Source organism: Labeo rohita, chromosome 3 (genome assembly GCF_022985175.1).
Source record: "Labeo rohita strain BAU-BD-2019 chromosome 3, IGBB_LRoh.1.0, whole genome shotgun sequence".
Classification (NCBI taxonomy): domain Eukaryota; kingdom Metazoa; phylum Chordata; class Actinopteri; order Cypriniformes; family Cyprinidae; genus Labeo; species Labeo rohita.
In genome coordinates this window covers 2,634,858-2,650,828 of record NC_066871.1, presented here as the reverse complement: position 1 = coordinate 2,650,828, position 15,971 = coordinate 2,634,858, and the positions used below count along the sequence as shown (strand labels likewise).

The window sequence follows — 15,971 nt, the reverse complement described above, 5'->3', positions numbered from 1 at the left end:
GGATAGTTCACTTAAAAATAAAATTTTTGTCATCGTCTGCTCACCCATAAGTTGTTCCAAACCAGTATGAGTTTCTGTCTTTTGAGCACAAAAGAAGATATTTTAAAGAATGATGGTAGCCAAAATGTTGACCGTAGCCATTGACTTCCATCAACTGTTTGGTTACCAACATTCTTCAAATTATCTTCTTTTTTTGTTCAACAGCTGAAAGAAATTCATACAGGTTTGGAACAACTTCAGGGTGAGTAAATGAGCCAGAATTTTCATTTTTGGGTTGAACCGTCCCTTTAAGTGTTACCAATTTATTTTCTTTTGGAATTTTTCAAACATTTAGAATATTGGTAAGCTGGAATTCTAACCAAAGGAACATTATTTTCTTCAAAAGTTCAGTATGATTCAACATATACTGTAATTGTTTTCATATACATGCTTACATTCAGATTCTTAGTTGGTGGTGTTCGGTTCATTAGTAAGTCAACGGTCATATTTCACCTACCTGATGCTATTTTAGTTCAAATGTTTACATGTAAACATTCCAAAAATACAACATGGGCACATTCATTTAGAATAAGGGTCCTGGAGGGCCGGTGTCCCTGCGGAGTTTAGCTCCAACCCTAATCAAACACACCTGAACCAGCTAATCAAGGTCTTACTTGGAATACTTGAAGCTTCCAGGCAGATGTGTTGAGAAAAGTTGGAGGTAAACTCTGCAGGACACCGGCCTCTTCAGGAACAAGTTTGGTGACCCGTTTTACAATATGTGCACTAAAACTAGTAAATTGTGTCGATGAAAGTAGCGTATAAGACTAATACATTAGTCTTATACATTTTACTTGTTTATGCAGCTTAGTCCATGAGAAGTGGTAAGCCTATAATGCTGAAATCGTGAGAATGGCTCTGAATCTAAACTGCACAGGGAAGTGTTATTGAATACTTCAACTCTCAGGTTAAAAAAAAAAAAAAAAGTTCCCCTTATGTCGCGTGCATTTGAATGTCTTTGTTTTGTGGTTGTTTTTGATGTAAATGTGTTGTTTTTATTATTTGTACATCATACTGTGTCTACATCTTTCAAAGTTCCTGGAAAATGTTTAAGATAGAAGGATTCTGCGCAGTGTTTCTGGATGGACACATTAAAACGGTGACTGAAAGCACAATGACCTTGTTTGAAGTGTTATGTGAGGGGGTTGAGTCATAACTAAACACGAGGCCTTGAGCTTTGTCTAAGACTGTCAGGAATAGTGACGGCTACCTGTTTAATTGGCTGGTTGAGGTTGGGAAAATGCTGGTTTGTCTACAGGTGGAACACTGACGTCATTGTTTCTCGGAATAATCCTTGTTTTGTTTTAAGGTTTTCATAGTCTAAAAATCCTTTTGAATGAAAATGTTTCGTGGATGTTGAAGGTTGTTTATAGAATAATAGGCACTGATAAAGAAACTGTTTTTTGTTTTAAAGTGCAATAACTTCTGGTTGAAATTTTCATTTTTTTAAACCCTTTTAACTTGTATTGAACCTATACTTTCTCCTCATTCTTTAGTAACAAGCTTTTTGTTATCTCTTTCCTTCCTTAATTATTTCACCTTGAAAATTTGTTTAAGCTTTTGTATGTTGAATTATTTAACTGTTTAATCTGAGGTCTATTTAACTTATCTAATTTACTTATCTAATTTATATATATATATATATATATATATATACATATAGATTCTACATATAGATTAATCTAATATATAGATTAAACATATATAGATTAAAAAGCAATTTTATAAACTTTCTTTTTTATTTTAAATCAATTTAATTTTTTTTTAAATTAACAATGATACATTTTAATCTCAACAGAACAGAACAGAAAAACAGAAATGTTTTGAAACTTTTTAAATGTCTTTACTTTATTTACAATTTAGATCAATTTAATGCATCCTTGCTGAATAAAAGTATTTCTGTCCAAAAAAAATAAAAAATAAAAAATCTAAATCTATTTAATATAGTCCAGAGATTCCTCAAACAAGGAAGAGGCCTAAGCTGATTTTATGATTACATTTTATATATATATATAATGAACAATGAACTTTTTTAATTAATGGTGATACATTTTCATCTCAAAAGAAGAGTGTTTATTTAAAACAGAAATGTTTTAAAACTTTATAAATGTCTTTATTGCCACTTTTGATCAATTTAATACAATTTCATACAATACTTTTCAAAGAAAGATCTTTTAAGTTCTTTCTTTGAAATTCTGAATTTCTATCAATTTTATGAACTTTCTTTTTTTCACTTTTAATTCAATTTGATTTAATTTTTAAATTTTTAAAAATTGTATAGTTTTTTTGTTTTGTTTTTTAAATAAATTATATATTATTTAAGGCCCCATAAGCACAGCAATTGTCCAAAAACTCCCACAAACTATTCTTAAAATCCATTTTGTCAAACATCAAACTCTTTCTTTTTCGTTTCTTTTGCTCCATTGTAAATTGCGGTTTCATTTTCTTGATTTTCTTGTCTTGGGATCCGCCGGGATTATGACATCAGTTTTATTGTTTGCGTGACCCTTTTCTTCCTAACGTGTGATGTCATAATTTCCTCCTAGATCTTAATCCATAATTATACTCTTACACGTAACAAAAAATTAATACAGAAAAGCCTAAATATGCATTGCATGTACACATATACGCATATCCCCGCTAATATTTTGCTTTGCAGCTACCAACACACATTTTCCCGTTGACACAAAGTTAGTTGTGCTGATCAGGTGCCTCAGAGGACCGAGCCCGGGTGATTTAATGAGTCTCCGTGACTACAGATGCATTACACCTACTCTCTCCTTCTCTAGAGAGAGAAGAGAGAAGGAGTCGTCGTGTGTCACTCCCACCTGTTCACTCCATCCCTCCTCCCTGTAAAAACCACCTTCACATGAGCGACAGACGAGAGAAAGCAGCAGGCGCAGATAACCGCTCTTCGCCTAATTGACAGTCAGTCAGTCACTCAGGGATTTATTTGCAAACCTCAAACATTTAACTAAAGGTAAGAGATTCTCCCTTGTGAAGCTACTCTAGGATATATATCGTAAAAATACCGTTAAACCTACCTTGAAGTAAAGGTATCTTTAAAACACCTTGAAGTAAAGAACTTGAACCTGACGCTCTCTGCAAATATCAGTGTATTTAATTGTGTGCGCGTTCATCCAGGCTGGTGTTAAATAAGTGTTTTAAACAGCTCGTAAGGTGTCGTGTTGTTAGTGAGGTGTGTTCGTGTGATGTTCACAGCTTCAGGACCGTGTCACGTCCATTCGGATTGAGATCTCATGAGAGATCCGTGTTTTGATGGTTTTTCCTCGCTTGTCCTGAGTCATTGTTTTGCGGAGCGCGAGTGTGACTTTAATTAACAATGCACCACTGATCAAGCTTTGGTTGTCGCCCACATTTACTGACAAACAAAGATGTCAACCGACATTTGACTTCCTTTCTCAAACGCTTCTGTCGAAAATACCACGGCAGAAGTTTGGCGTCAGTACGGCATTTAAATATTTTTGAAAGAAGGCTGTATTTATTTGGTCAAAATATAGTAATATTGTGAAATAATATTACAATTCAAAATAATAGTTTTCTATTCGAATGCATTTTTAAATTATGCATTTATAATTTATTCCTGTGATCAAAGCTGAATTTTTAGCATCATCAGTGTCACATGATCGTTCAGAAATCATTCTAATGTGCTAACTTACGGTTCAGAAAAAAAAAAAAAGTTTTTCAGGGTTCTTTGATGAAAATAAAGTTTGAAATAGAAATCTTTTGTGACATAAATGTCTTTACTGTTGCTTTTGATCAATTTAATGCATCCTTGCTAAAAAAAAAAAAAAAATATTATTATTATTATTTTCTGTAAAAAAAATCATACTGACATCAAATCAAAATTTATATATATATATATATATATATATATATATATATATATATGTATATATATATATATACTGTATGATACCAGTATTAATATGTGACCCTGGACCACAAAACCAGTCTTAAGTAGCACAAGTATATTTGTAGCAATAGCCAAAAATACACTGTATGGGTCAAAATTATAATTTTTTTTAATGCCAAAATTCATTAGGATATTAAGTAAAGATCATGTTCCATTAAGAAATTTTGTAAATTTCCTACACTGTAAAAAATAAAAAAAACACAATTTGTTGAGTCAGTTTAAAATAATTTGTTACCCTGCTGCCTTAAAATTTTAAGTTCAATCAACTAAAATAAGTTTAGTCAACCTGAAATGTTAAGTTGTACTTAGTAACAACTTAGATATTTGTGTTTGCTAAACTTAACAGATGGGTAAGTAACCCAGCTGCCTTAAAATTTTAAGTTGATTCAACTCAAATATCTAAGTTGTCACTTAGTATAATTTAACATTTAAAGTTTTTTTTGAGTTGACTGAACTCAAAATTTTAAGGCAGCCAGGTTACAAATTATTTTAAGTTGACTCAACAAATTGTTTTTTACAGTGTACCGGAAATATATCAAAACTTAATTTTTGATTAGTAATATGCATTGCTAAGAACTTCATTTAACAATTTTAAAGGTGATTTTCTCAATATTTTGATTTATTTGCACCCTCAGATTTTTATATCTCGGCCAAATATTGTCCTTTTCTAACAAAGCATACATCAATAGAAAGTTTATTTATTCTTATTTATCTCAGTTTTTCACAAACTTTACCCTTATGACTGGTTTTGTGGTCCAGGTTCGCATATTTACATTATACTCTATGGTATTTCAAGTGATACCACTTCCAAAAAATGTTGATACTATGGTAAATGGACTTTTACAAAGAAGTAAATTGCTAATACCGTAATAATAACTGTAATAAAACTATTTGAAAGCCATATATGGTTTCAAAGTACTATATACTTTTACATTACCATTTTTACTGTGCCATGCTCATTTACTATGCTGTAGAGTATTTTAAAGAATACCATAGTATGACCACCATGACAATGAGAGAATATCATGGTAATACATGGTAGAGTTTGTAAGTGAGCTTGCAAATATTAACTTGACTTCAATAAAAACTAATCTAAGGACAAAATCATATTAATTTAGACAATCAGGAGCACTTAAGAACAAATCAATAAGTTATTTTGTCAAAATAAAATTTTAGACTTCACATGGGGATTTTTTCCTGTTTTAATATCTCTATATTGAGTGTATTTGTAAACGAGGTGCATTATAATGCACAGTTAAAAACTGTAATATTTAACTGCACTTTAAACACTCATTTGTATATTATGCATCAGATAATACAATCCAAGAGACATTGTCCACGTCCATCTCTCGCGGAAATGAGCAGACGTGGGTCAGTACCCAGATCTCAGAAAGACAATGTTCTGACCAACACAAAGCCTGCTTTATCTTCATTGCATCTGCTTTTGCCATGCGCTGTTGCCTTTGATTTACCTCTGAAACAATATCAAAATGAGGAAACCCGATATGCTAGCGTTGATTTTCAGGGGTTCCAAAACCGGATTGATGATGCAGAACACAGAGAGTAAACATTAACACACCCCTATGAATGATTTTCATGTAGGAAAAACAAGTATACCAGTGTATGCTGCAGGCTACACGTACTGCACACGTCTATAGAAAGCATTTTTATTTCAAAGACTCATGGCTATAAAATACCAACATGCTGTTTTTAATGTGTTCGGTTATTCCTCATACTCACGTATATATTCATGGGTGACCAGGTTGATAATAGTTTAGAGATCAAAATCTCTCTAATATGGAAGCAAACAAATGATTTTGGAAGACTGTAAGACAAAAAGCTTTTGGTTTCATTTGCAAAGATTTTCAAATGAGGACTTCAATACATTGAGAATCATCAGATAAACACTGACCTGACTTTTGACCTTTTGATGTTAAAATCATTATGATATTATGTCATCTTAAGTTTGTTTAGGCAACTTTTACTATGATATTTCTAAAAGAAGTTTCTTGTGCTCACCAAGCCTGCATTTTTTTGATCAAAAACACAGTAAAATCAGTAATATTGTGAAATATTATTACTTTTTAAAATAGCTATTTTCTACTGTAATATATTTTAAACTGTAATTTATTCCTGTGATGCAAAGCTGAATTTTCAGCCTCATTACTCCATATTTTTGAAGAAACCATGACACATTTTCATTTTAATAGAACAGCGTTTATTTAAAACAGAACGTTTATAAATGTCTTTACTACTGAAGAAAATTATCCATTTAAAAAAAAAAAAAAACATCTAAATATATTTAAATAGTCCATTGAGTCCTCAAATAAAGAAGAGGCGTAATCTGACTTTATAATTTAATTATATTTTACAACCTGTCATAACATTTGAAGACTACTCATGGCACATTTGACAGTAACTGTCCATCTGTAATTGTGAAACACTTCACATCAATAGTACTTTATTGATGGTTTTTAAATGTTTATCTCATCTGTCTTTGGACAATGACCCGATCAGAAACTTCTGTTCATCTTAAACCTAAACGAACTCTGACCTCACGTCAAAAACTTCAGTAGTGCACGGTTGTTTTATGGAACGGTGCTTAAATGCAGCATTTTCATGCTTCCGGTATTATATCTGAGAAACAGTACGTAACCTTGGGTAACAAGTGGCCTTAAATGTTTATGGACGGTGCGATGAAACCTATTTAAAGTTCTATAAAGGCATAATAAGTGACCTGAGCTTATAGCAGGAAGGGATGCGTCACCTGACAGCACCTTACAGATTGTCATGTTGGTGGACAATAAACAGAAGTATAGCTCATTAAATGACGTTATATGTGTTCAGAGATGATCAGGTTACAGTAAAGCCTCTCTGAAAGGTGCAGAGTGTTCTCGTCTCTCGGACTTTATATTGTGTTTTAAAGGAAATGCTCTTGTAAAATCCTCTCACCTTGTTTCCATAGAGTCACTGGCAGTAATTGTTTTCGCAACGTAGTCAAGCGTTAATTATCAAACGAACACGAATGACAACTTTCAAAAGACATGGGGCATAATTAAAAATGGTATCATTTTTCCAGTTACAAGCATATGCATATGTACATATATGTAACAATTAATTTATATTATATGTGTGTGTGTGTGTGTGTGTGTATGTATGCATAGATTTATACATATATATGTGTGTGAGTAAATATAACAACATCATTAATGATTATTTTGTTAATCGAATAATCGTTGGATTATTCTGACGATTAATCGAGTAATCAGATTGTGTGTGTGTGTGTGTGTGTGTACTTGTTTTTGCTACATTGTGGGGACCAAATGTCCCCACAAGGATAGTAAAACCTGAAATAGCCGGTCCCCATAATGTTAAAAAATGATTAAAAATAGTAAATGATGTTGATCTGAAAATGTAACAATGCAAACATGTTTTCTGTAAGGGGTAGGTTTAGGGTTAGGGTTGGGTTAGGGGATAGACAATATCGTTTGGGCAGTATAAAAACTATAAAAGTCTATGGAAAGTCTCCACAATTTACAAAAACAAACATGTGTGTGTGTGTTAAGATGTCACTAATGATTATTTTGGTAATCGAGTAATCTGTCGATTATTCTGACGATAATCAAGTAATCGGATTGTGTGTGTGTGTGTGTTAAGATGTCACTAATGATTATTTTGGTGATCGAGTAATCTGTCGATTATTCTGACGATTAATCGAGTAATCGGATATTTATGATTCATTTTTTTGTGGCAATAAAAATAGACCTAAGCTGACAATAGCCTTTGAAATTACTTAAAATATACATGTAATAGCAATAAGGTAATAATAATTTGTTCAAATAAAGTTTTAAAAGCAAGTAATTATATGGTTTAATTGAACAAAACTGTTAAAATACATAGCTAATGTACATTATGCATTATACCAAATGCCTGCAGAGGGCGCCAATGGCCTGACGATTGTTTTTACGCTTTACAGTGTGATCTAATCCTTGTTTTTTATATTGACTAAAAAACATTTAATTCAAATGTCTACTTAATCTTTATTAATTGGCCGTTTCTATCTGACAGAAATGCTACAGCCACTGCACGTTCCTGAATATGTGGACATCAAAACTTGCAAACTTGACGCTGGCAAATTGCAGTCGAGGATTTTTTATAAATCGAGTACTCAAACTAAATCAAGGAATCGTGACAGCCTTAATAAATATAATTTAAAAATATAATATGTAGATATCAAATGTTACTTGACATTATTTAAAAATGTATAAAAAATTGTATATATTTTTAAAATAAAATTTCTAAAAATATATTTTTTAAAGTTATAAAATAATTATTATAAATAAAACATATGCCTAAATAAAAATACAAGTTATGGTTTTCAGTGATTTATTTGAGTATGTTTGAGTGCAGAATCTTCCCTAGTAAAAAAAGTAATAGATTTAAAATGCATTTATTTTATACTAAGTATAGTTCAAGTCTATTACCACATTTACTGACATATCACTTAAGACTTTGAGACTGATATAAAAAAATTGTACTACTTGTACTTACTTGTAAAGCCTAAAATATGTTTTAATGTCACTATTGATGAGGATTGTGTGATCTTTGAATAATATCAGTCTTTAAATGCAAAATATTTAAAGTGTACCTAAAGTATAATTGCAGTAATTCCACTGTAGCACAATCAGCTATACTTAAGTAAATCTTTAGTTGGACTTCAGCAGTACCTTCACACAATTAAAGTGCGTTAAGTACAAAATTTGCTTTAAATATATCAGTTTAGTATACTAAACGTACAATTGCAGGATATTTCTATTAAGTCCATAATATGTAAATGTATTTGTAGAATACTTAGCATGAAGTAAATGTATTTTAAATACATTTTAGTATATTTATTTTTCACTAGGGTTGTTATTTCTTATCTTGGACTTTTGGACCTCCTGCATGTGTGGAAAAGTAAAGAACGGTTTTTGTCTCTCTCCCATTGTGTTCCCTACAAAAAGCTTTTTTCAAAGCCTCTTTAAATATTACCTCAGGTCCTTTGGTCTATTCAACTCTATTAAAACACGGATCTGACCTTAAAGAGAACTGCATATGGCGTATGTTTGTAGAGCATTGTATTGCATTTGTTGGAATTACACACCTTGTTGGAATTAAATTTGTTGACCCGTCCTTAGTGTTGAGCAAGGGCTAATTTCAGGTACTTAGAATGAGGCGTATTCTTGGAGTGTTACAATATTTTATGTTTACTTTTCAAGAAAAGCTTATTAAAGAGCTTGTGTGGTTCACATGAACTTTTGACCTGTGAGACAAGCGTTTTGGGTTTAACGAGAGTTGTAGTTAAATAATTTACTACCGCAAAACCACCATCTTTTCCTGGCAGCATTTCCTGGACTTACAGTGTACTTTGTCTCACAAAATCATGCAAGCAATGGTGTTTATTGTATATTCATTAAATAAAAATGCAAATATGAACAATTCTAAGTTCTCTGTTGTTAATTCTTGTTTATTATATTTTTTTTAGGTGTCATATCCATCCAATAAAAATGGGTTGCTTTGGATTTTTGAAAACGATGATGTTCCTCTTCAATGGAATCATCTTTGTAAGTAAAGCTCATGTTTGCTTGAGCTGATTATATTTGCAATCAAAGTCAAAGTCACTTCAGGTTTTCCTGGTTTAATGTCACCTGACTGTGCGGCTGTGTTTTGCATAAAGACAGTGACACATCTAGAGTAAATAGTTCATCTCACTCCAAAACATCTATTTACGTTTGTGTTCTCAGCTGCTATTTTCTAGACTATATATTGAATACCAATTGTGATAAAAGTGTTGCCTAATTTTCTCCAAATCTAAGTAAGAGACCAGCAAACAAGCAAATATCTGATTTCCATGTGGTTTAGCTGGGTCACATGCAAATCGTATTGCTACAAAACACGCTGATGCTGTGAAGGCAAAATAAGTATCTTGTCTGCTTGCAGTGGTCTAAATACATTTTAGGGTGTTGATATGAGAGCCATGGCATGTGTTTAAATCAAATCTGTTTGTGTTTTTGTGGTGCAGCTGGCAGGAGCAGCTATTCTGGGTGTGGGGATCTGGGTGAAGGTAGACAGTGGATCTATCCTGGGTTTTTTGAACAAAATAGACGGAGCTCCAAGTGAGCTGCAGCAGGTGCAGAATGTGGGATACCTCCTAATCGCAGTGGGCGCTCTGCTGCTCATCATGGGCTTCCTGGGCTGCTGTGGGGCGATCAAAGAGAGCAGGTGTATGCTGCTGATGGTACGTCACAGTACACTGAAACCACACATACTGTAATGAAGTTCACACAATGTGTACACCCTTAAAGAGACAGTTCATCCAAAAGTGAAATTTAAAGTGAAAAAGTGAAATATAAAACAAAAAACAACAATAACTTTTTATGTTTAGCTTTTGGTTTACATTTAAAGGACTGTATAAATGTCATATACATATTAGGGCTGTCAAACGATTAATCACATACAAAATAAAAGTTTGAATTTGCCTAATATGTGCATGTACTGTGTGTAATTATTATGTATATATAAATACACACAAATTAATGTATATATTTAAGAGAAATATGTTATTTATGTACAACATATTTTTATTTATATATAATTATATAAATAATTTATATATAAATTATAATAAATACATATACTTGTAAATATTTTTTTAAATATATACATGAATGTGTTTGTATTCATATATACATAATAAAGTATATAAGTGAAGTAGAAATTGTGAGATATAAACTTGCAATTCTTACTTCTTTTTAAATTATTGATATAAACTTACAATAAAAGAGTTATAGACAGAATTTTCTCGCAAATGCGAGTTTGTATTGTGCAATTCTGACTTTTTCTTACAAATACAAGTTTAAATCTTGTAATTCTACTTTTTTCTCAGAATTGCATGATATAAACTCAACTGCAATTATAAAGTCAGAATTGCAAGATAAAAATTCTGACTTTTTTCTCGCAAATGCGAATTTGTGTCTTGCAATTCTGACTTTTTTTTCTCAGATTTGCAAGATATAAACTCGCAATTGTGAGTTAAGTCAGAATTGCGTGATACATCTTGCAATTCTGACTTTTTTGTTTGTATCTTGCAATTTTTTCTTTTTTTCTTACAAATGCAAATTTATATCTCGCAAGAATTGCATAATATAAACAGAATTGCATAATATAAACTCGCAGATGAGAGTTACAAAGTCAGAACTGCAAGATAAAAAGACATTTTTCTTGCAAATGTGAGTTTGTATCTTGCAGTTCTGAATTTTTCTCAGGTTTGCAAGATATAAACTCACAATTGCAAGTTGTAAAGTCAGAATTGTGACATAAAAACTCTGATTCTGAAATTCTGAGAAATACAGTCAAAATTGTAAGATATAAACTATTCTTACAATTCTTACTTTTTTCTCAGAAATGATTGATACAAACTCGCAATATGCGTGTTATAAAATCAAATTGCAAGAAAAAATCTGACTTTTTTTCTCTCAAATGTGAGTTTGTATTTTGCAATTCTGTTTTTTTTCTCGCAAATGAGCGTTTGCATCTTACAGTTGTATCTTACTGATGTGTTCTCAGAATTCCGAGTTTATATCTTACATATCTGACTCAATATCTCACAATTGCTGAGAAAGAAAGAATTGCGAGATATAAACTCTGAGAAAACAATTCTGAGAAAAAAGTCAAAATTGTGAGGTAAAAAGTCGTAATTACCAATCGCAATCATTAGTCAATTATTAAAAGGTGGATTACTGTAGTGAACTTCTATTTGTTCCTTCATTCATTCATTAAATCTGTCTGTCAATCTCTCTCCTCAGTTCTTCATCATTATTCTGATTGTGTTCATTGCTGAAGTTGCTGGAGCGATTGTGCTACTGGTCTTTAAGCCTCTGGTAAGTCTGTACACCCCATATATAAAATACTCCTTTGTCTGCACTGAACTCAAGGAAATACTCAAACTCATTTGTATATTTCAGGCTGAAAACCTGATAAAAGAGTTCGGAAACCAAGTTGTCAAAAGCATCAGAAAAGATTATGATAAAATCCAGATATCACTGGACTACTGAACACTACCATGACCACGGTTTGTGACACTTCAGTTAATAAAGAAGGAAATAAAAGTTATTATTATTATTAGGCTATCATTATTATTATTGGTGGTAGTTGTATTATTATTTTTAACATAATTGCTATTATTATTATTACAGAAACAGATTTTTTTTTAATTAAACAAAATCCTAAAACTCAAATAAAATGATATGCAAGCATTTTCCAGTTTAATATTGTACATTTGATCATTTGAGAACTTTACCTCATATAAGAACAGTCTTTAAAAGAGTGCAACAACAGCTGAGCAAGTAAAAAAAGTATTTATATATTAACGTCCATTGTCAGAAATGTCACTTCAAGTACATTTGGCTGAATTTAGCTGATGTCAAAACTCTTTATTTCTTCTGTCTCTCCTTTAGCTGAACTGCTGTGGATTCAACAACTATACAGATTTCACAGGTTCTCCCTTTGTGGACAAATACAGTGTTTACCCAGATCAATGCTGTGATATCAGTCCATGCAGTGAGAATGCAGCTTTATTTTGGTGGGTTCATCTCTTTGCATGTTTATTCCTTGAATCAATTCTAGTTTACATGCTTTTTGGTTATATCATGCAGCATATAAATATCATAACATTTTGTCTGTTTTTTTCTTAGTCTAAATCAGGTTGTTTCCCAGCCCTGAAGAAGCTAATAGATGATAATGCGGTTATCATCATAGCTGTAGCATTGGGCATCGCTGCTCTTGAGGTACCATACATCCTTTCTTTCTGTAAATCATTGTGCTCACATTTTAGAAGCGAGGATATCAGTCGTGCACACTTTTGTACAGTATCTTTTTTTGTCCATTTTTGTAAACATTTAAATTTGCTTAAAATTTACTCACCCTCAACTCATCCAAGATGAGTTTGTTTCTTCATCAGAACAGATTTGTAGACATTTGCATATCACTTGCTCACCAATGGATCCTCTGCAGTGAATGGGTGCCGAACAGCTGATAAAAACATTAACGTAATCCAAAAGTAATCCACACCACTTCAGCCCATCAATTAACATCTTGTGAAAAGAAAAGCTGCTTGTAAGAAACAAATCCATCTTCAAGTCTTTTTAAAACCATTGCTTCCAGCTAAAATACGAGTCCTCTATTCATAATATTGCTTTCTCCAGTGAAAAAGACATCTCGTTTGAATCAGGAGAGAAATATGCACAGATCAAGCACTGTTTACATGCAAAAACAAATACTTTTATGGATATTTTGGCCAGAAGTAACAGTTTGAAGTTTAAAACGTCTTAATAATTGATGTGTTTCTTACAAACAGAGCAATTTTTCACTTCACAACATGTTAACTGATGGACTGGAGTGGTGTGAATTACTTGTGAATTACTGTGATGTTTTTATCAGCTGTTTAGACGGCACCCATTCACTGTAGAGGATCCACTGATAAGCAAGTGATGTAATGCTGAATTTCTTTAAATCTGTTCTGATTAACAGACAAACGCATCTTTATCTTGGACTGGCCTCAGTTAAACTGTCAGCAAATTCTAGTCTTTTTAGGGAAACAAATACAGTAAATTTTGCCTGTTGTCTTAAATGGTTAAAGCATTTATTTCCCTTGTCAGGTGAATAATCACAACCTAAATCTAATTGCACCCAAATACAAAAGGCCACTTATGACATTTCTGAAGAAGCGTGACTAATTATTTCTCTCTCTGTTCACAATTTCAGCTTGCGGCGATGATCGTCTCTATGGTCCTGTATTGTAAGATAGGGTCAAAACGGAATTAACATCTCTGCTTTAGTTCGAATATCTCTCTGATGACTCCTGTGGGTGACTGAGGACGAGGGGGATCATCTGTCTTAATATCACTGTGACTTTTTCAATCATTTCAAACTGTATCACACAATATGACCTATAAATCCACAAAAGAGAAGTAAATTCAGACTGTTAAGCCTGAGTTTTGAGAGATCCCGTTTTACCGTAGTTATGTTAAAATGAGCTGTTTTAGTGTTTAGTTTTAATGCTTAATGTATCTGTGAGACTGATTATAATAATTTTTTTGTTTACTTTTCTTTTTTTACTTTGCCTATGCAAGATGTGTTTTCTTATTTAAAAACGAAATGCTTTGTTTAATTGCATAAACACCCACGGCATTATTTTTGTAATTTTGATCACACTGAGGGGTTTTTCCTACTGACATTATATGTGCAATGACCAAAAAGGCCAAATATTTTCTAACAAATGTTGCTGATTGTAATTTATTGTAAACTTTTTACAAACCAAAGCCATTTTAAATACCGTGCCTGTTCGTGTAATAAAGCACAATGTTTTATTTTAAATTCTGTGATGTATAAAGTATTTTACATGAAAAATTTAGATTATATCATGTTGCTAAAATGTTTATGTAAGATGTTTATTTTGACAATAATTATAAAGGCAATATTTCAATCTGTTCGTGATGGTCATTTCTTTTTCAAGTCTTTCAAGTCCATTTATAGGACATTATAGGACATTTTACTGCATACAGTAACTGGTTAAAAGATGATTTTGTAAATGGGGATGAATTCCAACAATTTGAGCAATAAATAAAACTCCAAACTCCCAAATCCCTACCCAAAGTAATATGAAAAATGAAAAATATCAATCTTCTCACCCTTGTGTTGGTTTATGGACTTGGCTACTAACTGAACAGCAGTTTAATCCTACTACTATCATTGTTCATGGCTGTGAAGCTCTCTGGCGGCCAAAGGGCTTCACGTCTTATTGAAAACAGACATTAACTCTACTGCCTTCTAGTGGTAGAAAGTTACAATGGCGCCAAACGACTGACAGCTCCATGCATCCCGTGAACTGACGTCCAACGACAAACTGTAGTAGTTTGTCATTGGACGTACTACTAGCAAAATGGATCAACCGTGATTTAAACTTTTCTGGCAGTGACCATGCTATTGATCTTGTTAATTTCTTTGTGTTAGCCTACATTGTGTTTTTTTTTATTCACAAAAACAAGTTTCTCAAGACTTTGCCTAGATTTTCCCTTGTAAAAAGTCTTAAACTCATTTACAATAAGAACATGTTTCTTAAGAATTAGAAACTACATAAAGATATTCATTAAAATATTGCGTTTTTCATTGTTGTGAATTATTTATAGGCCTATATTCGCTATTATGTTTTTCAGGGTTTTTTTTTTTTTTTTTTTTTTTTACTTGTGTAGCCTGTCTTAATGTTCTTTTGTTTTCTTTTTCGTTTTAAGGGTTATAATGTTATTGCTCTGAAAAATGCCACATTACTGTACGTTTGTTTTGCCATTCGCAAAGGTGCAATTAAGAGACACAAGAAACACAAAGAAATACTTATCAGGCATGTATGCAAATGTATGCATTTAAAACAAAATTTGGTAAAAATGATCAGTTAGAGGTTTAAAAATTAATTGCAATAAAATCAAGTAAATAATTTACCTACAAATATATAGTTCGTGCGACGTAAAAATCATTCCTTTACCTGATTGTGAATAAATTAATTAATAAATACAATAATAAATATAATAATAAATATTAGGCCTACATATAATTAAATGTATGCATTTTTTTTTAAAGTTTGGTTAAAATTACTAATTAAATATTTAAAAGAAGTAAATTACAATAAAATAAAGTAAATAATTTACCTACAAATATATAGTTCGTGCGACATAAAAATCACTCCTTTACCCGATCGTGAATAAATTAATAAATAAATACAATAATAAATATAATAATAAATATTAGGCATACATATAATTAAATGTATGCATTTTTTTAAAGTTTCGTTAAAATTACTAATTAAATATTTAAAAGAAGTAAATTACAATAAAATAAAGTAAATAATTTACCTACAAATATATAGTTCGTGCGACATAAAAATCACTCCTTTACCCGATCGTGA

At 31.7% G+C, this 15,971-nt stretch overlaps 1 protein-coding gene across 1 annotated transcript; it reads left to right on the top strand.

Moving 5' to 3' along the window:
* The first annotated feature begins 2,877 nt into the window (after nucleotides 1–2,877).
* On the top strand, nucleotides 2,878–12,593 carry tspan34b (tetraspanin 34b). The gene is made up of 6 exons (XM_051106671.1): nucleotides 2,878–3,019; nucleotides 9,501–9,579; nucleotides 10,038–10,253; nucleotides 11,821–11,895; nucleotides 11,980–12,086; nucleotides 12,472–12,593. Exons 2-5 carry the CDS (start codon nucleotides 9,523–9,525, stop codon nucleotides 12,067–12,069), a joined length of 438 nt encoding a protein of 145 aa, XP_050962628.1. The 5' UTR covers nucleotides 2,878–3,019; nucleotides 9,501–9,522; the 3' UTR covers nucleotides 12,070–12,086; nucleotides 12,472–12,593.
* Nucleotides 12,594–15,971: the final 3,378 nt, after the last annotated feature.

Excerpts from the sequence above, each read along its gene's own strand:
- tspan34b (XM_051106671.1), top strand. The coding sequence starts at position 9,523 with ATGGGTTGCTTTGGATTTTTGAAAACGATGATGTTCCTCTTCAATGGA. Across the intron at positions 10,254-11,820 it reads GCAGGTGTATGCTGCTGATG|TTCTTCATCATTATTCTGAT; the intron begins GTACGTCACAGT and ends CTCTCTCCTCAG. Across the intron at positions 11,896-11,979 it reads TACTGGTCTTTAAGCCTCTG|GCTGAAAACCTGATAAAAGA; the intron begins GTAAGTCTGTAC and ends TGTATATTTCAG.